This window comes from Tyto alba, unplaced genomic scaffold (assembly GCF_018691265.1).
Source record: "Tyto alba isolate M040663 unplaced genomic scaffold, T.alba_DEE_v4.0 Super-Scaffold_7, whole genome shotgun sequence".
In the NCBI taxonomy this organism is placed as follows: domain Eukaryota; kingdom Metazoa; phylum Chordata; class Aves; order Strigiformes; family Tytonidae; genus Tyto; species Tyto alba.
Window position 1 is genome coordinate 7,078,849 of NW_024881328.1, and position 27,783 is coordinate 7,106,631.

At 37.2% G+C, this 27,783-nt stretch overlaps 1 protein-coding gene across 1 annotated transcript in view; it reads right to left on the reverse strand.

The window, feature by feature from the left end:
- Positions 1 to 7,855: 7,855 nt before the first annotated feature.
- Positions 7,856 to 27,783, reverse strand: part of SPOPL (speckle type BTB/POZ protein like) — a 36,539-nt gene continuing 16,611 nt past the window's right edge. Inside the window, exons 2-11 of the mRNA XM_042784200.1 lie at positions 26,562 to 26,693; positions 26,270 to 26,391; positions 25,852 to 26,003; positions 21,799 to 21,926; positions 17,085 to 17,262; positions 16,935 to 16,990; positions 15,147 to 15,269; positions 14,389 to 14,531; positions 14,251 to 14,304; positions 7,856 to 12,120 (exon numbers count right to left, since the gene is read on the reverse strand). Coding sequence (XP_042640134.1) covers positions 11,976 to 12,120; positions 14,251 to 14,304; positions 14,389 to 14,531; positions 15,147 to 15,269; positions 16,935 to 16,990; positions 17,085 to 17,262; positions 21,799 to 21,926; positions 25,852 to 26,003; positions 26,270 to 26,391; positions 26,562 to 26,639 — 1,179 coding nt within the window. The 5' untranslated portion in view covers positions 26,640 to 26,693 and the 3' untranslated portion in view covers positions 7,856 to 11,975. The remainder of the gene's footprint in view (positions 12,121 to 14,250; positions 14,305 to 14,388; positions 14,532 to 15,146; positions 15,270 to 16,934; positions 16,991 to 17,084; positions 17,263 to 21,798; positions 21,927 to 25,851; positions 26,004 to 26,269; positions 26,392 to 26,561; positions 26,694 to 27,783) is intronic.

Consider the following 27,783-nt stretch of genomic DNA (forward strand, 5'->3'; position numbering starts at 1 on the left):
GCCCTCCTTCCCTTCACCCTCAACTTCACTATTTAAGCTGAAATTGCCGAATAAAGAGCTTTGGCAAGCACATAGAAGGATATTCAGCATTAGCAGATGAGCAGTGATGCCTGAGCTCTAGCCAGCCATGCCCTTTGCTTTCCTCCTAGGCAGCACAGTTCCTCTGGGGGAGCTGGCCTTTCCCTTACAGATGTTTAAACCCTGTTTATCTGCGGAAATAAAAACCAGTTCTGCCACTCTTTAGCCTTATAAGAGGCAAGTAAAGAATACAAAACTATGACAGCACTATTGATGGTTCATTGATAGGAATCTCTACATACAGCTAAATAAGCTGCTTATTTTTATTACTGATGTGGTCACAGCAGCACTGAACATTGCTGAGCCGGCCCATTTTTGTGTGTTTCTAAAGAAAAAAGGAAAACATTCATGCCAGTAAAAACTTCTATCCATCCCTGTAATTCATGCTAACACACAGACAAGGATTATGGGTAAAGACAGTCCCGGTGCAACAGCACCTTCCTCTTCATGTTTTTATCTGAGGGAATCAGCAACAAATGTTGTTTGCTCTCTGCAAATAAGCAACGAAGGAAGATTATGGACTTGCTGATAGCACTGACTTAAGGTAAATACAAGGACTGTTCATGGATGACTATGACTAAGAGTGCAGAGATGATTATTCATTAGACAAAATGAGCTCAACTAACAAATGCTCTTGGTTTTGTATCCCATGGAGTATCCTCAACAGCTGATTATTTTATATACTTAAAAAAAAACCCAAAACACAACAACAACAACCCAAAACAGAAAAAAACACCAACCTTTAACATTCCTCTTCTTACCATACAGTCATAAAATACCTGCACTTTATTGCCTCTTTGTTTCTTTTTTCTAACTGCCCAGAGTATCGCTTTATTGGAAAACTGCAACCACTTGCTCAGTGTGTGCCTTGGTTTCATAGCCCCCATCTCAACACTTCCTCAACATCCATACTCATTTTTTTTGGGCTAATTCTTCCAGAGAGCCAGTTGCAATATTCTGTTCCAGTACTTTGACTAAAATTTCTACAGAATATTCACAGAGGTGAATATAACTGGGGCACACTGCCCCAGGAAACACCATGTATTTAACTAAACAAGTGGCAAGATAACTAGAATGAAATATTTGTTGCTTAAAAAAAAAAATAGTTGAAACTGCAAGCACCCCATTTCTTTGATAAAGTATTGTCTGAACAAGCAGCCTTTTTATAGCTACCCAAAGAGATGCTAATTTCAGACACAGAGACCCTGCAACTCCTGCAGGCTCCCAGAGCCTGGACAGACCAACTCCAAGACTCCTGTAAATTCCTGTGGTCACCTTAAATCAGCACCCCAAGCACCACCAGTCCTGACCCGGTTCCAAGCAGAACCCATCCTAGTATACATACCCAAAAGGTTTCACAAGTTGTATGGAACCATGAATTATCCTAATAAGCACCCAAAATACCTGTCCCTCCGGAGTGCAGGCAGGGGAGCTGCAGGTTTGGGGCAGTCCCCTGAGGCGGAGGCAGGGCAGCTTTAGCCTCAGCCTCCGGTAAAGGGGGGGCACCAGGCCCAGGAGCCCCACACCGACGGCTGACACTGAACACCATCGCCTGCAGTCTGGCATCTTCAACACTGCATCTAGCACCCCGCTGAAACAACAACAACAAAAAAAAAGGCCCAAACAATCGGCCTCAAACCAAAGTTGACTTCTGAGTGAATTCCCCGACCAGCAATCAGCATCTTATCAGCAGGCTGAAGCAACCAGCACCTTATCAGCGTGAAAATGTAACCCTGGGAACAATCCCTGGGAACTGTAAGTAAACAATAGGAAGTAACTGTAAATCCCAAATGTAAAGAAAAACAGAAACTCCTCAGACGTGCCCGGATCCTGGCCAGATCCGGACACGCCTGAGTGAGGCACGTCAATCTACCAGATATTTCCCATGCATTTTGTATAGATTTGTTTGTTAACCTGTACAAAAGCCGGGCCCTCTCACAGCACAGAGACCTCCCCTACGAGCGGACGCCCTGCGTGGGACTTCCCAGCTGCCGGGAAAGGCTCTGCGACCCTTCGCTGGGACGGGGCTCCCCGGCTGGTGCACGGGGCAGGGGGTGGTAAAGTAGTAGGGCAACTGGTGATGTACCTTTCTTAATCACTATAGCCAGCTTTATGTGGTAATGACTAGGTGCGTTACCTTGCTTATTCTTTCTGCTGCTTTAAACTAAAGTAAAATAAGCCTATTTCTTTAGCTTGGTGTCTGTGTCCTTTGTGTTAACCCCGTCAACTGGCAAAACACCCGCCCCTTAAGATGCTTTAGGGAGGTGGGCTGGGGAGCCCCTTGTTTTAACCGTCTTCTGGTGCCGTACACCTTACAGCCTGGGGTTGTTCAAACCAACAAGTTTTTCCTCAACCCTGTGAAAGAGGACAGATGTCGTGCAGAAGACACGTCGTCATTTTTACCCCCGAATCTTTATGGTGCCTGTCCCCATGTTCTCCCAGACGTGAAAGAACGCTCAAGTGATCTAGAACCAAATGGTAGTTTGGGCAAGACCAAAAAATTGAATAAAACCATGTAACATTTCGCCTCAGACCTTAGCTTGATACCTTTCTGTAAATCAGCCATGCTGACTTTTTTTTCCAAGGTCCCATCTTGCATGCTGTTCACTATAGACTCAAGGTATTTTTATGCATTAGTAGCTTTAAAGAATCTCCTTTGTACAAAATCTGTTTCAGCTGATTATCCTGCCAAATATTAAGTTCCATTTCAAGTTGAATATTTATTTTCTGCCAATCCATTATGAAGTTTTATCCTACTGCACTTTTTCCTGCTACTGAAAAAATACTTTTGTTTGATCTCAGTTCTTTCCTCTGGATGAGTATTTGTATCAGAAGAGGCAAGACTAATTAAGCAGAAAGCAATAATTGTGGCTTTTTTTTTTTTTTTTAAATGAGTCAAAGGTTCGATACCTGCAGAGCAGCATGGAAAGCATGAGCTCCTCTGCAGACAAAACACCAATGGCTTTCAAAACCTCATGCCACTGATTTAAACCACTAAATTCATCTGATGAAATATTTGGATAAATCCCTCCACGCGTGCATGCTAAGAGGAGGACAAAACTCAATAACAACATAATGGTGGCATATAGAAACTCTAAAAATTAATAAAACCACCCCAAACAACTCTAAAGAGCAGATGCCCTAGATTCACCCGGTTTTGCCATCTTGCAGAGCTAAATGTTTTCCAAAGCTGATGTAGACTCAAGGATGAGTTAAGGCTCCTGACGATAGCTTTGCATCCCGACATTCTTTACCTATCCAGTAAAGAGTAGCCCGGAAGAAACTGCTTTACAGAAAAAGATTTAAGACCTGGGTTATGCCCAAATTATTTCTTATGGAAAGAGCATATTACGTTATCGAACGCACCTACCATATTCTCCCTCATTCAGCTGAAAATACAAAACTGAAAATCTGAAAAACCCCAACACCACAAAGAAACAACAGACAAAACCTGGCTCGCCCACATATACAAATCCACGGGTTTTTTTTAAGAAACACTTGAGCCTGAATATGCAAATTAAATTGTAAGAATGTATTAATTATCATTAATCATTCCTTCACAAAGATTAGAACTAATTGGAGAAATAATTTGAGAAAATTGAAGTACATGACAGAAAGCATTAAGATTCATTAAGTTTCAATTCTCTGGTCTGTCAGCCTGTCAAAAGGAGATGCCTGTTATTCTAGCATTACTGGTAAAACACTTCATATTTTCCTAATCTAGTACACAATTTAACCCTTTTTACAGTTTGTTCTGAGATTAACTACATCTGACATGATACATTGTTTGTTAAAAGGCACTGTTATGAAGAAATTTGTATCTCCATTTCTTTTAATCAGGGAAACTGAACTTGCTGAAATTTCATTATAAAGCATTTGCAGGTTCACTAGATATTTTGTATTTATATTATTTGAGAGGTGCCATCACACATTCTAAAAAAGAAAAGAGTAACAACAAGCCATTTGAAGAAAAAGCTACATTCAAAAAGATACCCACACTGCTCCATACCTATGCCTCAAACTCACCTTGACCAGAGAAGCCAATGAATATGCAACAAGTTCTCGGCGTTATTTGTCCTAATGGTTACAGCCAAGAGCATTTGAATAGCTATAAAGTAACAGCAAAGAGGTAGCTTAGAAGCTTGTCTGTACATAGACACTGATGCCCCAGCAATCTAAATCAAACAGCTTTGGCTAAATTCAGCTGTACTTTCGACAACCAACTAGGCGGCTGGAGACAAGAAAAAAAAACAAACAACCAACCAAAAAAACACCCACAGAACCTGCGCACACATCCCCCCAAGCCAGCCCTTACAATAGCAGCAGAGAAAAAGACAAACAAATTTTATGTCCCTCTGTTTACTGCCCTGAGATAATCCAACCCAGGGAAACGGTACCGGTATAGGCTCTTTTGATCCAGCACAATAAAACACAGTCCTGCTATAAGGGAGAAATGAAGTCTTGGCAGTGTAAGAACTCCCACAAGTGTGCCTGAAAGGAGCAGCCCAGCTGCAAGATCTGACAGGGACAAGATGCAAAATTTAATGGACTTTTTTTTTTTTTTCCCCCCTCTCCTTTTAAAACATCTGGTGTGGGCTTTATGGAAAACATCCCAGCTCTTAATCCGGGGACGGAACAACTACCCTGGCAAGGCTCAGTCCTTGCTGACCACAGTAGGTCAACGCTTTAGCTGCATACTTCAGCATGAAGTAGGTGGTTTGTTTTAAAATGTCAAGACTTTATGAACTAAAACCATCTGGGTCTGAAATGGTGTAGATAATACATAACATTAAATCTTACAGAAAGTTACCAACTTAAAAAGTTTAAATAGTTTACTTGCCAATTAAGGATAGAATAAGTTAGCCTGCAGTTAAAGCTCCTATGCTTTAAGAAGTCGCCCCATTAGATTTTTTTTTTTTGGCGTACGTCTCAAAATTTACCTTTATTAACTGAAATGGCTCAGTCAACTATGCAGTGAGAAATGTGGGAAGTCAAAACCCGTAACTGCTTAAAATGCAGCACAAATTGCCTCCGTTCTGATCAGCAGCACAAAGTTTGACATAGTGCAATTTATTTTCTACATGACTATCACTGCCAACACATGAAACATGCATAAGCTTGCCAAAGCACAGATTTTCACTCATTATACACATACCCTTGATTGAAATACAGTACCTGCACAAAAATATTGTTTGCTCCAAACTCTACTAAGAATGCAAGACAAAAATGTCAGTGTCAGGTAATGTTTCCAAGGAAGCCCTATCCATTCTCTGCTTTACAGGACTATCACTGCACATTGCTACAGCTCCAAGTCTCCTTCAGAATACTTTAACTGAGAACTCAAAACACTCTTGGTAGTTTCTCTGTAAGTCAAGGCCAAGCAAACTCTGCAAAATGATTTTCCCCCTCCCGAGTCTTGAATCACAAGCACATTTCTGTTATTTATACTTGACTTCTAAGAAACCCAAAGTATCAACTTCACATACGGTTTAAAATATAACTTATTTGACAATCACTGCAATGCCATCTCTATTCCAAAGCACTCATGAATTGTCATAGCTGAGTCTGGGGGTTTTTTGCCTAGATGCAGTGCTTGTAGTGGAAAAAGCAAGTCCTTTGCACCATACATCTGAAATGCTTCATTCGACTTCTGCGCTTGTACTTCTTCCAGCTTTCTCTGAGAGAACAAAGGAGGAATCTTCAAAACTGATAACAATAAAAACATGCTCCTCTAGTGGAAAATTACCAAGAACTTTGCAGAAAGATATACTGTTCAAAACTACTCTAATTTTAACATCAATTAACAGGATTTCTTCTATTACTGTACTATCACAATGTTAAGTGCAAAGTTAATTGTGGATAATGGAAGTAGTTTGATCATTAATATAATTTATAATATAAGTGGCAAGTAAAATTTCTAGTGGAATGGGTAATATTCTAAATTAAATAGTGATTGTCACAGAAGTTATCTAAAACACAGAAAAAACATTAATATTGAAAGGTTATAATCTTCCATATAGAACATGGCTACAGTTACTGAATTCTTTATTTAATAAAGCAGTAAAACAGATAAGATCCTAGAATAAATCACAATTTCTCATGGTAAAGTTAAGATGCAAGTTGACATGATTAGTCAATAAGAACTATGAAGTTTGCAGAAGTGGCACAGGCACACTTGAATCAATATTTCTCACCTGTGACTGCTCAGGCTGCACTTTGAAATACTTTTCTTCTAGTGGCAGTAACGGGGACAGCTTAATCTGGCACTACTCAGTAGGACATCAAGCTATGCCTTCAGTGTCTGGCAGGGCTGGCAGTTCTGTGTAGCGAGAGATGCTTTTTATTCTAACAGCAAATCTTACCAATCGAGATTCATTATTTGAGCTTTCCCCTGTCCTGGGGACAAATTGTCAGAAAGCTGCTAAAGTTACTACTAATATTTTAGTTAAACAAAGATTCAGATAGATTGACATCATAATTTTTATTTTTTTTTTAACAGAAGCATTCAACTAAAATGAGAAAGCTTTATTTATGCACCCAGTTTCCATTAAAAAAAGACTATCCAAATTCATTTTAGACAGATAATAGTTGTTTTTTTTTAAGTCAATTGAATCCAATTTGCTGAATGACAAAGAAAACTTTTATATTATGAGAAGATGAACATCTTGGAAGAAAAGTTACTTCAGAAAAAAATACAGCCTTCTAAAAAAAAAAAAAAGGAAAAAATGAAGTTTAATATTCTCTACCTAAAAGCTGAAGCTTAGTTCATTTAGACTTCCACAATACACAGTGGTAACCAGTCACATTTATCTTGGAAGTTACTGAAACTGCCTGCGAGGTACACACTTTGCACCGTTGTTGATAAGGCCCACGAAGAACTTTAAGCTGAATAACCGTGGAGTAACTTAAGAGATGTATGTTTTAAGCAAAAATGGAGAATTTTGCATGTACCTAGACACAACACAGCGATGTGCTACGCTGAGATACCCATTACAGCCCTCTATCCTTATTTGTTACCCAAGTCATCTTGGGAAGAACTGCAATGGTTGACTGTGCCACATTCTCACCTAGATAAGACAAGAGAGGTTAATTGTGTTTGTTCACATGACCTGTGTCACTTTTTATAGAATAGCTTACCTTGACTTCATCGTTTCCTGCAGTCCAGTGAGTCCAAAGTCAAATACATAGAGAAGAGTATCAACAGCCCTACATATCTTTGCAAAGTATCTATAAAGATAGTAAACCCCATGAACGACCCACATAGATTGTTCTTACATACAACTTCTCCCGTAACAAATGCAAGCAACATTCCCGTTGTATGTGGTCATTATAAGGATATACTCCTTGACAGGAAGAAAAAAAAAAAACAAAAAAAAACCACACACAACAGTTTTTGATGATAGGTAGAGAAAGAAACCAAATCTCTTGGAAACTATGCAGCCCATCTTCATTACCGCAGGATCAACTCCTCTTTCCACAGAGTATCAGTTCTGACAGAGTCTGTGTAAAGGCAGTCATTTCTCAGGTAGGCAAGTTATAAGCTGTTTGGTGCTCTAAGTTATTGCTCCATTTTGACACTTTCAAATAACTAAGTGGAGATCAGAGCAAGACTACAATATGATCCTCCCAAAAAAAGGTTTCTGAAAGGATCGCAGTGTATTTTACAATAGACTGACTGACAATGCTGGTAAAATACCTTTCTCAAAGGAGAGGCAAGAGGTAGCCATTGGGAACATACACAGGAAAAAAAAGACAAAATACAAGCCACACAGACACATTCTGTATAAGTAACAACTTTATTGTAACTTGATGTGCTGAAACGCAAAAATATTTTCAGCAACAAGGTACAAAAAGTATTTCACCATTAACATCAGCTGATAAAAAAGGGCTGAATGGTTTGATACAACTGTTTACATATCTGAATTCTCTTAATCATTTCCACCCCAAAACAGGTCTAGGTCATTTCACTGGTTTAATTTCTAAAATAGGACTCATTGATCATAAGCCTTCAAAAACCAGGTTACAAATACAGTGAAGTTCCTTGCAAAATGCTTGAAATAGTGAATTCCCTTTACAAACGTAGTCCATTTACTGTAAGCAGAAGCCAAGTTATGAGACTAAGTCAGTGTCTTGCTAGCTAAGGAGCCAAGCTTTGCACTAAAGATGCTATCAACACTAGACAAAGAGGACATTTAACATTCCATTTCTCAGTTACAAAAAAAAAAAAAAAAAAAAAAAATCAGTTAAACTTAGGAACTTTAACCAACTGCGAAATTCAGCAATATTTCAGGTAGCATCACCTCACATTTGCAACTTCACTGTCTTTTATGAAACACAGTTTCAAGTACTGCACGTCATTTTATTCTCCCAAGGGAGAAACCTTGCCATGAGGATTTAAAAGGAACATAATCTCCATGTACGTCTTCTGCTGACCTTCTGTGCAAAGGTGAATTTTATACTAAATAGTCAACACTTAGAAAAACATCAGAACTAGAATAACTTGTAAAACTAACTTTGAGTCCATGATTATCACATTTTGACATACACTTATCCTGTAACAGCAAATATTTTCACATTTTCACAAAAAATATACCATTACTCAACTTGTATCTGTAATACTTACTCCACTTTTTTTTGGTGGTGTTTCTACCTCAGTGAAACTGAATTTAGGAAGCAAGAATCAACATGCAAGAGAGCTCAAATGGGTAATTTGCAACTTTTCTGTCTCAGACGTAGCAAATAGCTTTTTCCTTCACTTCTAAAAATAAATTTTGAAAAGATCTTGTATCCTGTTAGATCTTCCCTTCATTACAACAGTTTCCTAAAAAAGGCACAATGTGTTCATACTTCTGCATGCAGTAAATGGACTAGGAAATAAGGATTATTTATTGAAGCATCTTCCACCCAAAGCATCTCCTTAGGAGAGGTTCAAGTGGAAGAAGAAAAAAAAATATGTAATAGCATTTTAACAGCAAATTGAGTCCTTATTTTTAGAAAGTCATTCTTGACAAAAAACACCACACAGTCATACACACACGCGCACGCACACACAGGACACATGCAGGGTTCTCCCCAGAAAAGTATGGAAGTGGTGGTTCACATATATCTGAGGGAGTAGTGTTGGCAAGCCAAAACATGGCACCTTCATACATTATATTCCTAATTTGTATACAAAACTAAGAAAAAAACCCTAAGATTTCAGCCTGAAAAAACTGTCCATTGTATTAGATCGTTTTATATCTGTTGCACTTCGAACTGACAACTGAGGTTTTGAAGGGCAAGCTCATGAGATGTGGGGAATAAAACCAAGCTACTGAATCCAAAGGAGAAGGCTGTAATTACCAGCTGTCCCATTCCAGTGAGAACACTGCATGTAGTTAATTAAAGAAGAGGTGAATAATTAGTGCACTCACTTAAGAATACAGCAACTGTTTTACCTTTTTCTTAAGAGCTGAACAAAACTTGAAAACATACATAATAAATAAAGTCAAATCTAAACAGATCAATTAGCATTTTTTTTTCCCCCTGTTTGTGTAATGTATGGTATACACTGCCTGACTTGAAAAGTGGACACTCTACGATGTAGATAATATTACAGCACAGTGTCTGACATTTTTTTGGTACAAAGTGTGCTATTAAGCTTCTGAAAAGAAAGTTTTCATAAAAGTCCTTAAGCTTTCCATTTGCTTACTGTATGTCGTTACTTTAGAACAAGCTGAACTGGACAATCATTACAGCATTAAATATTCAAGTCACTTTGTATGTTAGAGCTGCAAGTTTTACCAGTGATGAGTATGACAATATATAGTTCTAATGCAATACACAGTGCAGCAAAAACATCGTTATTTTGGAGGGAACAATTACCTTTATGTGTTATTGTGAAGAATGCTTATGAGACCTTATTATAGATAAATATTTTTAAATTGATAAAAGGATAAATCTCTGTAATATATAATTTGATGCCTTATGTACTACTAAAGTTTCTGATTTTACACTTTATCCATCATAAAGATTTAGTTAGAAGGTATGAAGAAAATGCATGTTTAGAGGTCATTTTATTCTTCAGAATTGGACTGGGCATTTTTTCCAATTTACCTCTGCTAATGGTTTACCAGATGCCAAAGTATAAAACTATACTCTTTCCTTTCAAAATTTCGTTCAGAGCAATTCAGATGAATCTTAATGAAATGAGGATGGAGATAGATTTTAAGATAGTAAACGGTCTGAAACTCTTCCTCTCTCCTCCCTGCAGAATTTTTTTTTAATAGGCAAACTAAAACCCTTATGCAAATGTTTATAAATTAGGTGAGATCTCCTCCCATTCCCCACTGCTAAACCCAAGTCTTCCTAAAAAAGAAATATAGCATATTATCACTATTACAGTAAACTCAATGCAGTAACTCAGGAAACGTTTAGAGTGTGCACTACTGCAGACTTTTCCTCCCAATTGTAAACAAAGCTATCAAACACTGAGGATGTTGATATTAAAGCTAAGGTTCATATAATAAAGAACTGGCCCATGACAAGCAGTTTACAAATGTTTCATCCTTTTCACATTATGCAGAATTTCAATACCATCCACAATGCTAGCACAATAACTGAAATGCAAGACTGAGCAAGTCTCTGCTTGCAAATACCATCTGACATTCCAGAGAAATATTCCTCTTGACGTGTACATAACCTCCTTAGGTGTTAATGGAAGCTGTGCACATACGTCAAGATAGGAAAAATCCCTTCAAAATTTTACCATTCACATGCTTTTTTCAAATAAGCGAAAATATTTTGTTACTTAAATAAGAAAGCTTGCGATAGCCACCTTCAGTTGAGTCTTAAAAAGACATGCCTTTCTTTTCTAACAAAACTAAATCCCATGTGGCTGTGGGCATCTTAAAATGTATCTAAAAAGTTAAGCCACAATTACCTGTACCTCATTAATTCAAAAGCAAAATATATATGTACCACACAACATACAAAAGTTACACATTAAAAGTGCATATTCAGAATCCATTTGGCCCATTTCTTCAATTTACATTTGGTCATTCTATGCATCCTTTACTTTTCTATGTAACCATACATGTGGGATATATTTTTTCCATATACAATACTATTCTGTTTTCACATTGAACTCTTTACCTCTCATTCAGTTCTGCATTAAATGTAAACTAGTGATGGACCGTAAAGAAACACAAGCAAGAGGTTTATTCTGTGCTTCTTTTTACCGTTTGGACAGCTTTGACACACACACAATAAGCATTACAAACTGTAATGAAAATACATTTTTGGGCCAAACCATTGCATATTTGCCCCCACAATGAAAAATAAATTATGTTCAAAGCAGTATATTGCCATAAATAGCCTGTAAGCATCTGCTGAAGGTAAACAGGCTCTCCCTATAGTTAGCACTTGGCTAGGGTACATTATGTGCCTCTGGTTCAAGCGCTTTTAATGAGAGGCTAGTTAAAACCTTCCAGTTAGCACAGGACCAAACTATAATCTTTTTTTTCTTTTTCTTCTGAAAATAATGGAAGATCCCTTTCAAAAATTAATCTTCAGTTATCAACTTTACTGCATTATGGAGCTAGTGCAATCCTGCAGAGCCTAGTCAAAAAGACAAGGCACATCAAAAAATAATAATAAAAAAAATCAAGATACATTAGACTATATGAACTAGAGAGTCATTGAAGATAATTTAAGGCCTTTCAGTGAATTAGAGTAATCAGTCTAATTTAAAGCTGAGGATTAAACCATAAATTATCCATCTGAAAAGCAAACAATAGGCTTTTTCAGCTTCTGTTCTGTGGACAAGGATAACAAAAACTCTTGTTATGGTTTGTGAAAACACCTCTGGACATGGAGGAGTAGAGTCAATTCAATTTCTCTAAAGTTCGTGGAAGATTTCATGACTGTTTTAGCCGTTTGCGTGGAATGCCAAACTGTGGACACTGTGCAGATGCTAGTGCGCGAAAGGCCTCTGCTACTAAGTGAGGGTGGGAGTGGATCATGGACTTCCAGCCTGCTGTTTCCATTATGTCTGTTGCTTGGCTGAAAACAGAAGTATTAAGAATAGTCACACAATTTTACAAACCAAATGCACAGTGGAGAAGAGCAGGCGAGGCAGAACTACTACAGAAAAGCAGTTGAGCGTTATGAGACAGACTTCACGAATGCCACTAAGGATGCCATTGGAAAAAAAAGTAGCAAATTGCTATTTGGGTATATTAATATCATCACATGTAGGACACAGGGTACTTGCTCTGCTCTATTCAGTACCAGCAAGACCTCAGCTAGAAAACTGTGTCCAATAATGGGCACCGTGTTAAGATAACCACCTTGAAATTGCTCAGGAAAAACAATAAAAATAAGAGGAAAACGAGAAGAAAATGAGGTCTAATGTAGAGATGAAAAGCAAGGGAAGACATGATAATCTCATTACATAGAAGGGCATGCTCAATTTGGGGAGAGAGGGGGATGACAAAAAGGATCTGCTGAAACTGCAGCAAAAATGATGTAGTTCATATACTAGAAAAAGACGTGAAGACAGATTAGCTGGCTGACTACAGAACACTTCACTGGGAGCTCACAGCTTCAATACCAGTGGAGCATATTTAAGAATATTCACTCTTTCTTCAGTACAAGATCACAGACTACATTGAGAATGGCATTCAATGGCCACTGTTGATTTATAACTAACACAGAAGCAACAACAGATTACAGCAAGTATCACACTGACATCCAGAGATTAAAAACTATGTATTTACTCAATGTATATTTCTCATTTTTTTTGTGAAGTAATACAGAACAAAAGCATAAAATTCACTCTGCACGTGAAGAATGTTACGCCGGTTGGGATGCATGCCAAATTGACATAGGATGAATTTGTAATTTGGAACCAACAGCTTGTGCATCAACCCTAAGTTTCCATTGCCCTGCATTTTCAAAAGCCTTTCACGAGCACCTTCACACCGTTTCAGGAACACTGTCAAGCTTGAAGTTGGCAAATGAGCTTTACACTGTATGATCTCTAAAAAACCTTTTGCAGATTTCTGATGCAAGCCTTTAATCTTCTGCTTGCAAGTCAGTAAAGGTAAGTGCCTTGAGAAACAAAACCAAAGTTCAGACTCCCTGGGGCTCAGATTCAGTAAATTAAGCCAGGCCTTCCCACATTATTTCCCTGATTTATTGTAGAGGCTTTAGCTGAACCTAAGATGACCAGCATTTTTACTAAGAATTATCCAAGACAGAAGTCAACTCAGTAAATTCAAAAATCACTTGAGATGGAACACATCAACTAGTTTACACTGTTATGTGTTCTGGCTTATCTTTATTAGTTTTTCTACTGGTATTTTACCATTTAACTTCTAACACCCTCCTCTTCTTCCACATCATGCTCAATCATTACACCTGTGAAGACTTTTTTTAAAAGGAGAAACACTCGAATTTTCAAGTAACTGGTACAACAGAGCTTTTAACTTTTCTGCAGGTTCTGACAGTAAGCAGTAATTGCTCTGCTGTCCTTTTCCTGTTTCGGCCTACCACTGGCTATTCTGAAGCTGGCTGTCTTCTACTCCATGATTCACCTGAGTTGTTCTAAATATATGCTGCAATCAGTCCTACAGTCTGAGCCACATACTCTCAACCTATTTCCAGTGTAGGCATGAGCCCTTACAGAGTAAGCAATATCAGAGGGACCTGACTAACTAGTTGTGTGGCCACAAGAATACTGGTGCTGGCATGTGGGAAGGCGCACAAACACGTCGCCAAAGGCAAGAAGAGCAACTGCCCTCCTTTCTTTGGAAATACTGCAGGCTTAGATTGACCTAAGCAAGTCCTGAAACCACTCAGGGGTTGTCCCTCCTCCAGGCACAAACCTGGTTAGTCAAGAGAATCATTTCCTTTAAAAAGGCTGCAGCCACCATCTCACAGCACTGGTATGTCCCTAGGAGAGGAATGAAAGCCAAGTATTGTTACACTGATCTCACACTGGAGGGCAGTTAATGCTCCCTATCAGTTAAAGGCGAAGTCACAGTCATAACTGGGGTAGCATCTGCTGAACCCTACTTTACTTACAGTCAGTGACTGGCCTCAGCAGTGTGGAAATGAAGCAGCAGTTCTTAAAATCTGCAGTCTATTTAGCAGTGTTTGTACAGAACATCGTGAAGCAGGGAAACTTACTTGCTATTCCAGTTTTTCCCATCTTTACAGCCGAGTTGTCTAAGAACACTGCACCTGTAAGAGAGAACTATGCCAATATTGAAAAGATACACAAAGCATAAATACAAATATATTTAAAGACTCATAAATATTACTTGCCTGTTAATAAAGTCTATTGCTTGTGCTTTTAACTGTTCAGCGCTGTGCAAATCTGCGAGGATAAGAATGTCAGCAACATTTTCTACCGAGAGGTTACTACAGAGTGCTTCCTCACACATGACCTTCAGCCGTTCCAGTGCATACTGATAAAAGAAAAAAACTACACTAATCATTCTTCAAACTCATTCTTCCTATCGTTATCACTACAGTTTTTAAGACCGTTCCAGTAATGAAAATGCTTGATACCTCCCAAGCTTAACATCAAACTGCTTCCAAACAGGTAATTCAAAATGCTGCACTGAAGAGTCCTCAAATGTAAGACATGCATTAGGTTTGACACAAAGTGATCAAATGCTTTACTGGGAGAACTTTTTAAAACAGCAAAAAAAAAAACCAATTCCGAAGTTTTTGTTTTCCTTCAGTTTGGTAAGGGAAGAAGACCAAGGAACAGATATATTTTATTCAAGACCAATTTTCTAAATCATATTAAAGGTCCCCAATTTCTAAAAAATTTGGATAGTAAGTGTAATTAATAGCTAAAACTTCTGGTCAAGAATGATTTATCAGCCTACTACTGCTAAAAAGTCTACTCCTTCCCATCTTCCTCCATTTTTGATTAGATCTGTTTCTTGTATTTAAAAAAAAAATCAAAATATATATCAATCTGAAGAAAAAATTATTTTTTTTCTTTTTTTTTTTTTTTGAATAATATTCCACAAGCAAACATCAAGTTTGAGAATTTAGGAGTAATTACTTACTTTGTCTGCAGCTGCCAACAAATTGTCAGCCATTTTTTCAAGGTTTGGTGCTTTTCCTGTGTAAATGAATCTCATCATTTCTTTAAAAACTTCAGGGTCTACATCATTTATTTCTACACGATTCTGGTAAAGAAGAATAATCAATAAAAGCCTCTGGAATTTAGCTACAACGTTAAAGTGAACATATCAAGTATCATCTGCACGCACGCTAGACATTTTCATTTGCCATCAATCACACAACATCCTTACACATTTAAGTTAACATTTAACAATATTAAGCAGAAAGTAATCAAAATCAGTAGCTCTTAAAAGTGAGGTAGAAATCAGTTGGGAAAGCCTCAGCAATAAAAAGTAATTGGAACTTTTTTTCTAATGTCTAACTGGGATCTATTGCACAGGCTGTACATAAAAATCAAGGCAGAGTTTCAGGAATATTTAAAAGTGCTGCTGAGTTTCCAACTTGACAATGATGTGCTTGGAACATCAGCAGTCAGAGTGGCAAACAGAACAAAGTGAGCCATTTTTGGCTCGACTTAAATTGAGTCAACACAGCCTACGTTTTGTTCTGAGAATCTAAAAGGCAAGCAAAGCAGCACATCTAACTGACATCATGTAGCTGAAGACCGTCCTAATAAAACTGTGGTACTGCATGCTTGACCCCATCCTCTAACAGCATTCCCTAAAAGCAACTAACAAAGCAGGAAATTGTGTCAAAGTATGTCAAATATGTAGAAGCAAGCACCAGACGTTTGAATAGAATACAAAAATCACAGGCTATCAGCAGATGAGATGTACATGTTCTGGTTTCCTATCCACTGAACCACATACAATATTTTGGAGTAGGTCTGCACTGGAGATTTACTACTAACACAGAGGTGAAGGCCTCTGGCACATTACTGAAGCTGGGACAACTCTGGGTTTCTTTCAGTCCAGATAAATCCCAATAAAATGCTTCAAATATTCTAATTCTATCTGTTAAAGTTTCCAGATTGGACAAGCACATGGAAAAAAGTGCCATGTTTGTGAAACTCAGTTGTATTACAGCACCATATTCATCTGATGTATTTCTTTGTATAAGTGGCATCCTTGCAGCCTCCAAGATTAAGTAACGATCATCTACTACAATCCTTTAGTGAGCAGGTCGGTTCCTTGCCTATTCATAGATTCTACCCATAACCAAGCCATTTTAGATATTCTTCGTGAAAGACACAAACAACTCCTCGCTGTGGGAGATATCAAGTGCATAAAAGCAGAAGCAGCTCTCTGTGCTGATTACGTAACTATCCATCCAAAACACTTATACAGGTCAAGTGCCTGCAGAAACTGTGAATGAAAAGGGAGTGCTTTACTGCCTCAGGGCTTAATTTGAGTCATAATTCACCTGTTGTTTCTTTGCATCCCAGCTACCATATAAAATGCTTTAATACAATATGGCAAAACCTTAGTGAGATCACCTTATGTGAGGGTATAAACTAAAGCAAGAAAGGGCAGAGATTACCAGGTCAATTATATCAGTAGCTAATGTTAAAAAAAAAAAAAAAAAAAAGCTGACCTAGGGCAGATACAAGTACTTGAAAGGACAAGTCTTCCAGAACCTCTCCAGTCAGCCCTATCTGCTCTTTCAACAGACAAAACTGCAGAACTCACAAGGAGAGTGTTCAGGAGTAGTACCTCCTCCACTCATGCAGTACTTATCTTTCTCAACTTGCAATACTTCAAGTTTTTTGCAACTTTTCCCTTTTACACAGTGTACAAATATTTACATGTAAAGTTTCCACTAAGGCTTACCTTTTTGCTCTCCTCCATTTCATGTTCAAACATTGCATTGAAAACTGGAGATCGTGCTGTAGCAAGAAAAGTAAGTTTAAGTTCTTATTATATTTCATACTTTCAGCAAATTTAGTTCCAAAATAATAGCAATACAAAAGTAGAAAGTACCTGCAAGGACAGATTTATGAGCTTTGAATTCTTGTCCTCCTACATAAAAACTGCAATCTGTAAATCTTGTTGTTTCCCAGAGATTCCCTAAATCTTCTGCTAGGCGACATTCAGGTACCTTCAAAGTGTTTGTATTAGACTGTCCTGATATATTTACTGAGTCTTGGACCACGCTTACCTAACAGAGAATCACAGCAAGACAACTCCTTCATAACTGAATGCCAATAATAATTAAATTACAGTACCTATTGCTAGAAGTTCAGCAATTGAAAAGCAAAACCAGCAGTGTTTCTGGCATTAGGCCGGAACAATAAACTAATGCTTTACAGTTTAAGTAACATAAAACAAGTAGGGCTTTAGTTAAGAGACTCTAACATTGTGTAATTATCCAACCAAAACAAAAAGAAAGAGCACAATACCACATGCCACCTGACAGAAATGCCAAAGTAAATAAGTCAAGGACAGATATGGTTCTTGGGATACCAGTGAGATAAAAAAAAAAAAGTTAATGCTATTTCAGAGACAAATTAAAGAGTTCAACACTCTTCACACATTTAAGTAAAACATACACAATATAAAATTCCAAATAGGTCATCAGGATCACAAGGTCACAGAAAAGAATGATCTACAGAAATTCTGAATAGTATATTGCTAATTTTAATTACAGTAAACTCATACTTAACTTGCAATGTGATAATGCAAACTAAGTGGAAGTAACGCAGCTCCTTCAGTATTTCATTTTAATGTGTCCAGATGAGGCAGGAATTATGAGGATTGTCTTCCAAACCAGATTAGAAGCCATTATTTTAGAAATATAAGTCAATGAAATATAAGATACAGTAGGCAAGTAGCTTCAATAATGAAACGCATGCTCACACAATGTAATTTTTGTACAGAATTAGTTAAGAAAGTTGTGGAATATGTGCATCTGAAGTGAATATATAGCCATTATTTCCCATGTTTAAATTTTTCACATAAACACTAAACAGGACACAGTAGCATTCTTGGTTTTTTTCAGATATATTTACATACTAAGTCCTTTTAATCAGCTTGTCAGGAAAATGGAAGAGCTCAGCAGGTTTCAGTTCTGTTGTTTGAAAGCACAAGCCTGAGAATAAAACCTTTGTACAGAAGAGCCATACAAGATCTTGATCACTGCACCTCCCAAATACAAAAAATTAGGATTATATATTAAGAGAAAATGCTGATACTGTTAAGATCAGCGCTTTGTTTGATTTCCAGAGGCACAGCATCTGGAATAAATCTGGCATAAAGCAAAAATAGCATAGCTAAGCTTCACAGAAAGTCAGAGCACTGCAAACCAAACTCCAGATCAGAAGAGGAGGATGATCCAATTAAAACAGCAGCTTGGGGATTTGAATCATTGCCTAATTCCCTGTTTCATCCCATACCCCCGTGTGATTATAAGAAATTCTTTTATATTCTTCCACCTTTTAAAGGAAAAAAATGCCTCAAAGTACTGCAAAATTTCTCTTTCACAGTTTGACTATACATTTATAACTGAAAAAAAATCTGTACAGTTATTGTGTACTCTATTTCACAGCTTTCATATATACAGTGATTTCAGGAGATACACATACACACGAACAGCGTTTTAGCTTGGCAAAACTAGTCTTCTGTTGCCAAAGGAGAGTTCTGCTTCCCCAGAGACTTGACTCAAAGTTCATGATCCAAGCTGTCTGCACAGCATCCTCTTGTTAGCTATAGATGACCTTCCCAGGCACTCTCTACACACTCTTTATGTGTAAACTGATCTCTGATGTTCCAAGCTTCTATTTTAGAATGGTTTCTCATTTATATTGATAGTTGTGCAACACAACAATTTGCTATGGAGCCATCCTTTTCAGATATAACCACAGTAAAATTTTAATTCAAGGATCCTACATCTGAGTGGCCTGGCACATACTGTCTGTAGATCATAACAACTTTTAAAGATTCTAAATACAAACACCGACAGGGGTCTGATATTTCATATCTCACTTGTCCAGATGGTATGCTTAGAATCAAGAAGTCAAGTGCTCTTTTTTTTTTTTTAGTTTATTTAAATCAAGCTGAAATCCAATCAAGCTAATCCCACCTAACTACTGGAAACTCATCTTAGGTTAAAAGGGACTGTTTTACGATTGTCTCAACACCTGATACAAATCCTTACTCGAGCCACCTTAATAGTTGTGTTATAAAAAATCACTCACAACAGTGAAGGTATCTCTTCACTAAACTGCAAGATGAGAAGATGCTAGAGCTAATAGCAAGCAACCTATCTCAAGGAGTAGTAGCAATGTAGCCAGGATTTCCAGGCACTCCACAATGTCTGATTTGCTTTACTACTTAGGAAGCTATCCAGCACGCAGCTGTTGCACAGCATATATACTGCAGGGGCACAGGTCCTGTTTGCATTGCATACCTTCATATGTAAGGGTATATAAAAACGTATAAACTAGACTTGAACAAGTGCTGCATGTGATGACAGGTAACATGGATAATGTGTATCATTTTCTTGGTTTTGAATCTGTGGAGGTCTAATAGTAAAGATGATGCAAGTGATAACTCTAGACTACTCTTTCAACCTAAGCTAGGTAAGAGATCTGTGAAAGCACTTGCTAGGAAAAACACTCTTGCTGAGAATCTACTATTCTAGTAGCAAATGAAAATACTTGCAAGGCTTCAGTAACTACAGATTATATGGATAGTGAGAACCAAGTGAAACAGAGATCAGTTTGCTTAAAAAAAATAAAATTATCAAGTTCTATTTAATCAATAGGTCGCTTGACAGCAGCAACACTAGACTTATCTTGCAAAATATTTAACCTAACAACCTTTCAGTTTCCAATCCAAGGACATATCAAATTGATCTTAAGAACATCTGGCAACACAGAAATAGTATCTTTGCTGACAAGGAAGACCAAATGATCCTTCTGTAACCCAACAGGGAGAAAAGAGTCGTCAACTAGCACAGTTGGTACTTAGTGACCTTTACTAAATACCTGCTGTATCTTATAAGTTTTATCAAGCCAAGTGCTATATAGTTTTAAGAAGTGGTAAGTCAGTCTTCCAACTAGGATACAAGTAGGATGGCAAACACAGAAATTAGAAGTTAACAAAAACTTCAGGTTTGTCAATAAAAACAGGTCCTTCAAACAACACCTGTTATTTCTAATGACAGCTGAAGAGCTAGAAGAACACACTGGAATAAACCAAATTTAAAGTTACTTGGATTTCCAATTTTGCTGCTTTAGCAAAAAAACAAGCCAGAATTTATTTTGACATGCTCACTCCACACAATTAGATGTTGTCCTTTCTTCAGTGTTTATAACTAGGGTAGGTCAAACGCTTCACAAAAGCCACTCACATTAAAACATCAAGATGTTTTGTAGGGAAAGTTATATTTAAAGATCAGCATCAAAATTGCAGCAACATTATTTCTCTCTGGAAAATTTAGTATTTTTTTTAAAAGAAAATAAAATAAAACAAATACTTTATCTCTAAAACTAGATAGTGACCTATTTCCAAAACCAAACACTATTTAAGAGCTGTTCATCTACATCAAAGTATTCATTATAAAGAAAACTTAAGATAAGAAAATACTCAGAAGTATTTTTACAGACCCATAAAACACTTGTTACATCTGCTTTTATCACCCAAATAATTGTATTCATAGCAAATTTATCATGCAGCTAATTTAACTTGTCTAAGTGAAAATAAGATGCACTATATTTGCAGTATCTAGTCTCAGGGGCCACGTTTCAATTATTCTTCCTACACAGCATAATGACATATAATTAAATTGTAATCTTGCCAAGACAATTTTACACATTTCCTGTATATACACAGATCAAAGCAAACTTATTAGCAGTTAGAGCATCTATCATCCTCCTAAGTCACTAATCACTTTACGGCAGCAAATATAGCCAGCCAATGTGTATTTCACATACACTGTACTTACACTGCAACTTTCTCTAGTTTCCATTTTTAACACTGAGTAAGCATTTTACTGAATTTGAATGTAACAATTTAAGTTACCAACATAACCAATATTATAAAAGTGACCCACAATACCCCATGAAGTTAAATTTATACCACAGCTCTCAATGTTAATTCCTGGCATTAAGCAGTGCCCCTACAGAATACTTGCATTTGTTGAGAAAACAAAATGTAACAATTACTGTGGAGTGTTTCATTTACTGGAAAGACCTGTCAATTGGTTAAAGCCATCAGTTATGATTTTACAGGAATATAGATTCTGACAATTAGTTGTGGGGTTTTTTAATAGTGCAAACCAGCATTTAGACATTTCCTTTTGCTTATCCAGTGGAAAACAATCCTATAATTCCCAATACAACTTCTTTAAATAAAAGTGACCTCGGTAAAACAGTACTTCTACAGACAGCACATCTCAGCCACCTTTAGTGTAAATAACTCTACTGTCAATTCTAATGTAATCCCGCCAGAGTCATGGAGAAGCCCAACAGTTTACAAGTGATCAATTCAGACTTACTTCTACAGTTCAGTATACATGTATCAAAAAAGAAAACAAAATACAATGCAGACAAAGCAAGTAAAAGTGTATTTTATATTTCTAGTTTATAGAAGACAAGTTTGATAGCATATTACTGTTTAAATCCACATAAACTACTATTTATTAGAGCAGAAAACATTTTATTTAGAAGTTTACCACTTAAAAACCTATACCCACCTCACAAAATAATGTAAGCTTGTCATCCGGTAGAAGGCCATTAGCTTCATCTAGTAAAAAATCTCTTCGGATAAATTTCTTAAAACCCCAGTCCTTGCCTTGCACAAATCGATACGCTCTTTGGCTTTCTGATAAAAAAAGTACAAATAAAGCAAGCTGAATAAGAATATTTACAATTAATAACACCAAAATTCTTTATTAAGGCTAAGTGTTAATCAAAAAAATGAATCAATTTAACACATTTGGATCATGTGTTACATTTTCAGAAAACCCACAACTGATTGAAACTTTCTTTAATGTTATAATAGCGTTATTTTATAAAACGCTTAATAGAACTTAGAGCACAATTCGCAATTCAAACTGTGTCATCTCCTTAGATGTTCTCTTAGGCATCATACAGTACGAGAGGAGTTTTTCAGTTAATGTTTAAGAATGCCAATGTGGTAAAACAGAAATTGTTCACAGGGAAGCACCATTACAATGAATTTGTCATCACAAATGCATTCTGCCAACACTTCTGCAGCTGTCATAACAACCTATTTTGACTTCTTCCTGAAATGGAAAATCTTGTTTCACAGGTTGAAATTATTTTGAAATACAGTAAAAGTATTAAAAAACAAAACAGAAATAAAAGCTGTCAAGTAACACTATTTTCTTGGTCATAAAGAGATATTGTTTATATTTACCTTTTAGCAATAGTTGTATTTTTTTAATTCGTCAGATTTGCTGTGACTACACAACCCTTTTTTTCAGTTCTGATTTCACAGCCCACCAAAGGCTTCCCAAGGTCATATCAGTGCAACTACATGTAATTCAGTAAGATTATTTTACATGGCATGTTCACTGTAAGACGGCCACTTGTTCCACAAACTGAACCACAGCAAAGAGCACCATGTGCTTTTACGTGGAACTAAAACATGGGAACGAGGTTCTTTGGGAATGGCTTTGAGAATATATAGAGAATAAACCATATTCTGAATTATGTTTAGAAAGATCATCCAAAATGAAGAGAGCAAGAAATCTGAAATACCAGAGGAGGGTGGGAGGAAAAAAAAAAAAAAAAAAAAGAATCTCACGAAGTTTTCTATGACAGAATTTTCCTTTCTTTCCAAAAAAGCAAGGCAAAAAACATGTCGCCATTTCACTTGCTTTGTGGATAGATACTTTAGCCTTCTGGAGAGCAATTTAGAAGTTTAAGTCACAATTTTTTATATATAAGCAAATTACTTTTCATGACAATCTGTTAAAATATCATTCCTTCTACAACAACCAAAATAAAAGACATCAGAGAAGTCAGACTTGACTATACTACTTAACTTGGTAGCATCACTGAAACAGACTTGCCACTATAACACATCACACACATTAGAAAATGTACACATTGCCTTCCCCGCCAGTAGCTGCAAAAGTGATATTCACAACAGTTTTTCACTAAAATTAGATCAAGCAAAATATGTTGTACGCTTTTGATTGCATTTTTTGAATACAATTAAGAACAACCCAGGAATTGGCAATGCAGGAGTTATCTCTACCCCTGTCACCTTTTCACACTCACATCTTCAAACAAACAAAAAGAAATCCATGCAGAGAACAGAAGCAGGGAGAAATGCACTTACCAAAGTGCAGTGTGGGCTTTGAGGGCAACAGAACAAACACATAATACTGTTCATAGTTTTAAGTCTGTATGCCAAGGAAGAAAAATTGCCATTTCAAAAAACATTTAGGTTTTTTTGGCATCTGGATTAGTGTTTTCACATTTTTACCAAATTGCCAGAAACTCACAAACCTCATGAACTTGAATTAAAAATAAAATCAGAAAATCACATTAAAAAAAGGTTCAAATATTTCTTCTCTAGATTCAGCCCGATTCGTTATTCTGCAGGCTTAAATTTTACTGTTATCAGCAAGAACCAGCATTAACCCTCTGAAATTAAGTGATCAGTAGCGATTTAAGTATACAAAACCACAAAAATAAAGCAGCATAAAAGTGTAAATGTATCTTTCTTCTTTCTAATAAAATTAAAATATTAGTTTGCTACCTCTTTTATACACAGCTTCATCGCTTGAAGCGGCAGTCTATGCATGAATTATCAATTTACAAAGGACATCTAAAGTCAGGCATCATTATACTGTATAAATAAAAACAGAGCATCTCCAGAAGCAGATGGTAAATGGCTGGAAAGTCCAAGAAGTAAGATTTCTGTTGGTAATTTCCCAAAATGAAGAGATGTTTATAATTCCTGGAGTAGCTGTCCTGTATTTGGCACTATTGCAGAAACTAAAGACACATCTACTCGTAGGATTTGGGAGTTTTAGCACCTTGCGATTTTCAGTATTTAAAGTAAGAGTTAGCAAACAGTCTTTAAGAGGGCCTCTCTCAAGTGTCCATAAACTCACGTACACAGCATGGGGAAGAAACAGGAGGAATTAGAATGTTGTGTGCAGTGGCAGGGCTACGATCTCCTCGGCCTCGGAGACAGGGCGGATAGCTGACACGCCCGGAGCGCTGCAGTGGACGGGCCCAGGCTCTGCAGGGAGGCCGGGGAGCTGCCTCTGCCCCGAGAACCACAGGAACGTGCGGAGCTCTACCTCGCGATGGGTGACGAGGGGGAGTTTATGGGTCAGGAGTAGAGGGCAGGCCAACGTGAGCAACGGTGTGCTCAGCGTCTGCTACAGACCTGTCCATCAGGAAGAAGCAGGTGACTGGTGGACAACACATGAACAAGAGCCAGCAATGAACCCCGAAAGCAAAAACAGACCAGCAGCACCTAGCTAAACCCTAGAACAGGTTGCCCAGGTAAGTTGTGGGGTTTCCATCCTTGAAGATATTCAAAGCACGACAGGTCCCAAGCAAACTGCTCTAGTAGACCATGCTTTCAGCAGGGGTTTTGGACAACCTGACCTCCAGAGGTCCCTTGTAACCTCAACAGTTCTGTGGTTCTACGATTATCTCAAAACATGTTTTGATGCACACACTGCAGTTTCATTTAATTACATACCTCTGTCCACTACTGGACTGGAAAACTGTCTCAAGCCAAAAGCCACAATCCACTGAATGTACATGACTACAGTTTTGTTCATATAAGGTCCAGAACCAGGAGGCTTGCAGGGATTGAAGCAACCAAGTCCGTCAGTAGAAGAGGATGGAGTGAAATCTATATATTTACTTTCCTTCCAAGAAGTCCAACCATGTAATTTTTAGATTTGAACTCAGTTTTGTGGATTTACTTTAAAGGTTACAAGTAGGTCTAGTTACATAAGGAGAAAGCAGTGTGAACTTTGGGTACAAGTACTGGAGAACTACAGATTTTTCCAATTCAGAACTTGCAACAGAACAGACCCTGAAAGATCTAAGTCCTGGAGTAGGAGGAGAAAAAAGTAGACAGATTCTTCATATACAGGACTAGCAACAGCACAAAGTCAGTGAAGACCAGCATTAAATTATACATTTTCGTGAGAATTCCAGCTTTCCCAGAAAGTGTTTCCAGTGAAGGTGGAGCTTGTAAGTGTGAAACTAAGAGCCATGGATCTTTCATACCAAGAAGGCAATTAAATCTAACCACCAATTATTTCAAAATCTTCTAAAATTCCATGGATACATGGCTTATGTTTTTCAACTGATTAGAATGTAAAAGAGATGAAATAAACCAAAACATTGTAGAGGAGTTTCTAAAAAGAACAACCATGCATGTTTATCCTAATTAACTATGGAAATCAAACACTTTCACTGTAGCTAGAAACAAGCAAATACACCCCTACTAACAGGAAGCAAGAATAATCTGCTAGAAAAGCTAAGGGACAAGAATCTGGAGTGACAGCAGTTAGTAGTGTGCTGTAATTTATACTGCTTAGGATAGAATTAACATAGCTCAGTGATCAGAAATGTGAGACACAAACAAGATTTTTAATTAAGTTTGGAAAAGGATATTACAGAAGATGTTTTAAAGTTTAGCTCAACATTGAATTCTGTTCTCAACTAAATAAAAATTAAAATGCTGATTTTCTTTGGGATGTTCTTACAAATGCACACACAATACATTAAAATTCCCTTACCCATTGCTTTTGTTTCTTCTCTTTTAGCATTTAGCAGGGAAAATTTGAATTTTGCTCTGACTTCACTTTTTGGACAACTGACTAAAAGCAAATACAATGACAGGTAGTCTTTGCTTTCATCATCTAATCCCTTTGGATTCACTCTCAGGCACCTGAAAGAAATGCAGAAAACGTACATTTTTAAATTGTACACTGAAAAAAATCAGAAATGTTTTTGTAAGATACAATGATCTATACTACCAAAACAAATGTTTCCTCTATGACTGTTGAAACTTTGAAATTAGAACCAATCTATAGTAAAATCTCAAGAAATGTCTGTTTCAATATTTATTTGCAATTTAACTCTGCAACTTTTGAGTGGGAAAAAACAAACAAACAGACAACAAAACCAAAGCAGTTTCTAGAATAAAGACCTTACCACTTCATTTTGTCATTTGGCCCTGATGAAAAGGTAGAACTCTTTAAAACTTCACCCATTTCTTCTCGGCAAAAACTGAAGTTATTAATGGTCCACATGTAGGAAAATTTTACTACTTTAACCTGAACAAAAGATGTAGAAAATGTCAATAAAATTTAAATTACATATCAAGCATTAGCTATGAGAACTAGTTAGACTGTCAGCACAACTCAATAATTTTAATTGGTTTGTTTGGTTGGTGTTTTTTAAATTATGACTAGAAAATGAAGCCATTGGAATTTATGTAGATTACCTGTGTGTAACACCAGCTTTCAGCCACAGGTCCACTGGACATCTCCCCGGGAGGAGGTGGGGTGGGAACCCTTGACATTGCCACTTGCAGGTTTATAGTATCAAGATAGCAATCCAAACATCAGTAATTCTCCTAAAAAAAAAAAAAAAAAAAAGAAAAAGAGTAATTCATATATTTTGTTCACCCTTTAAGTGTGAAAAAATCCATTGTCTGATACCCATATTACTGTGTTTACTAAGTGATGCATCTGAAAATTAAACTTAAAGAGGACAATGGCTTTGCTATTCAGACAAGCTAGGTGTCACACATTAGCGACGACATCTACTCAAAATCTACAGGTGAATCCTCATGCAATACTTCATAAAAGTAAGTGCCTATGCATCATACAATATGACTAACAACATTATTACAACATCACCTTTGCAAATTACCAACTTGATCACTCCGTGTTATAACTTTCTTCGGGATCTTCTCCTTTGATTTGGAGAGTTACTAAGGCCTTGTGAGCACTCAGTTATTAGTACCAATGCATCATCCATACAAGTATAATTCAGTCCTGGAAGAGCACCTAGCCACCTGGGAGTGCAACAGATTCACACAATCCTGGGATTTCTCAAGAGAGGGTAAGAAATTAACTTGTATTTAAAGTAGTACTTCACACATCTTTCATGGTCACTTTGTATCTAACACCAACAGAATCCACCAAAGAACTATAATCACCACAACCATGCACTTGGTTCCTATCAAAGCACAAAGCTGAAAAACAGTTTAAGTTAACTCACCAACTCTGAAGAACTTTCTAGCAGCAAATAAAGCAATTTTATTACGGATTATCACCTAACAGAGCACTACAATTTCTCCTGCCCATCAGAAATTGGGTCACATGCCCAGATTCATCACACCTAGCTACAGACATGTAATTAGTTAGCGTACTTGCACTAGCCTTAGCACACAGCTAATGAAAGAAGGCGGGCCTGTCAGAGGGGAGCTCTGGGTTACTGGGCTGACTCTCCTTTAAGAAGGGTTTGCCGTCATCCTTAAGACAGGTTCCTGCCAGAAGCACAGCTTCTCCCGTAAGCAGCTCCATTAAGTTACTAAAAAGAAGTGAAATGAACCCTGATCAAACTAGATGAAAGTCACAGTGGTTTCTGCCACAAAACATTTTCTCTCTTACTACAGAAAGTTTCTTTAAGCATACCTTGCTATCGCTCAAGCAAGATCA